This window comes from Wasmannia auropunctata, unplaced genomic scaffold, assembly GCF_000956235.1.
Source record: "Wasmannia auropunctata unplaced genomic scaffold, wasmannia.A_1.0 LD334277.1, whole genome shotgun sequence".
Classification (NCBI taxonomy): Eukaryota; Metazoa; Arthropoda; class Insecta; order Hymenoptera; family Formicidae; genus Wasmannia; species Wasmannia auropunctata.
In genome coordinates this window covers 16972-18459 of record NW_012028613.1, presented here as the reverse complement: position 1 = coordinate 18459, position 1488 = coordinate 16972, and the positions used below count along the sequence as shown (strand labels likewise).

Genomic DNA, 1488 nt, shown 5'->3' with positions numbered 1-1488 from the left:
TGCTCTTCCGATCTTTACTCTAAACTTGTATTCCTGTTTTTAGCACCGATGCCTTAATTCAGGATACAATAAGGAAGAATTTTAAAGAATGCACCGTCATCACGATAGCACATCGTTTGAATACTATTATAGACAGCGATCGAATCATCGTGATGGAGAACGGATCTATCGTGGTAAGTATTTCATCTTAATATAAGGATTTTCATCTTGATAAAGCGTGAAATGTGTTAGGGAAAATATTGGTTTTTAGAAAAGACAGTTGAAAAATTTAATTTTCTTGTAATTTTCTTGTCTGTCTATAAAATTTATTTAATAATATAATTTTAATTAATAGCCTAATTACTTCAGTCTTTGAAAATCTAAATAAAAGTAAAAAAGTTAATCAATTTCGTGCTTGTAAAATGGACATTTAATGTTTAAATTGGTACAATTAAAATTCTAAAGGAGTTAAGATAAAATCAAATTTAAAAATTTGTCGGTTAAAATACATCTAAGAAAATTTTAAGATTTTCAAACAATTTTAAATAATCATTTTTTACAATTCACAACATGGTTCCTTTAAAATCAAATATTCTATTAAATAGTATGTATTTCTTCTTAAAAAAAAATTAGTGCTATAGAACAAAGAGCCCAGTTTTTTCAGAAATCTTATAATTCTCTCAGGATGTGATTTCTATTTGTGCACTTGTTAATCAAAATTGTCATGCCAACAGGAATTTGGTTGTCCGTACGAGCTGTTACATAACAAATCGAACGGCTATTTTGCACAAATGGTGGAGACGACAGGCAATCAAATGGCACAAAGTCTTTTGCAACAGGCGAAGAAGGCTTGCGAGAACAATAATCATTGTCATGAATTAAATTTGTCGGCGCAAAACATCGAGAGCGAGAGTGACGCCGTTATCGCAGAACAGTCCGCTTTATAGATTTTTCTATCAAAAAAATCTTATACGAAAAAATATATTTAATATTAGTTATACAACAGTGAAAAAAATTGTAATATATATATATAATATTTAAAAATGTTTGTTGTTAATTATATGTTAATTATAATATATATAATATTTAAAAATGTTTTACAAATGTTCACAAAATATTTAATTAAAATATTTAAAAAATGATTCATAAAAAGTATTTCATGCGTGTGTATCTTAATGTGTTTGACAACAATTCATCACCAGATATTATGTACAGTGTATCATATTTAAGCAGGTGTTTCGTGTTGGTTTCATGTTGATTTGATAAACCAACTGAATATACATGAGTGCCTAGAAAATGAGTATAAAGTATCTAAAGGTAACGAAAGAATATAGATTAGATTGTGCTTCAGAAAACACGAACATAACGATTTAATTGCCTACTCAGATGCGGATTAGGTTGAAGATAAGTTTGATTGTAAAAGCGGCAGTATTATTTATTTTACAGATAATTCATAATATATGGCTTGGTTCTTTAAAAGCTAGACGTGCGTTGCAAAAAGCAGCGCCG

The 1488-nt window shown here is 28.6% G+C and overlaps 1 protein-coding gene across 1 annotated transcript in view; it reads left to right on the top strand.

Annotated features, from left to right (window-relative positions):
• LOC105458855 (multidrug resistance-associated protein 4-like) overlaps positions 1-1005 on the top strand; it is a 13990-nt gene extending 12985 nt beyond the window's left edge. Inside the window, exons 16-17 of the mRNA XM_011704427.1 lie at positions 22-173; positions 714-1005. Of these exons, the coding sequence (XP_011702729.1) occupies positions 22-173; positions 714-926 (365 nt within the window). The 3' untranslated portion in view covers positions 927-1005. The remainder of the gene's footprint in view (positions 1-21; positions 174-713) is intronic.
• The last annotated feature ends 483 nt before the right edge of the window (positions 1006-1488 follow it).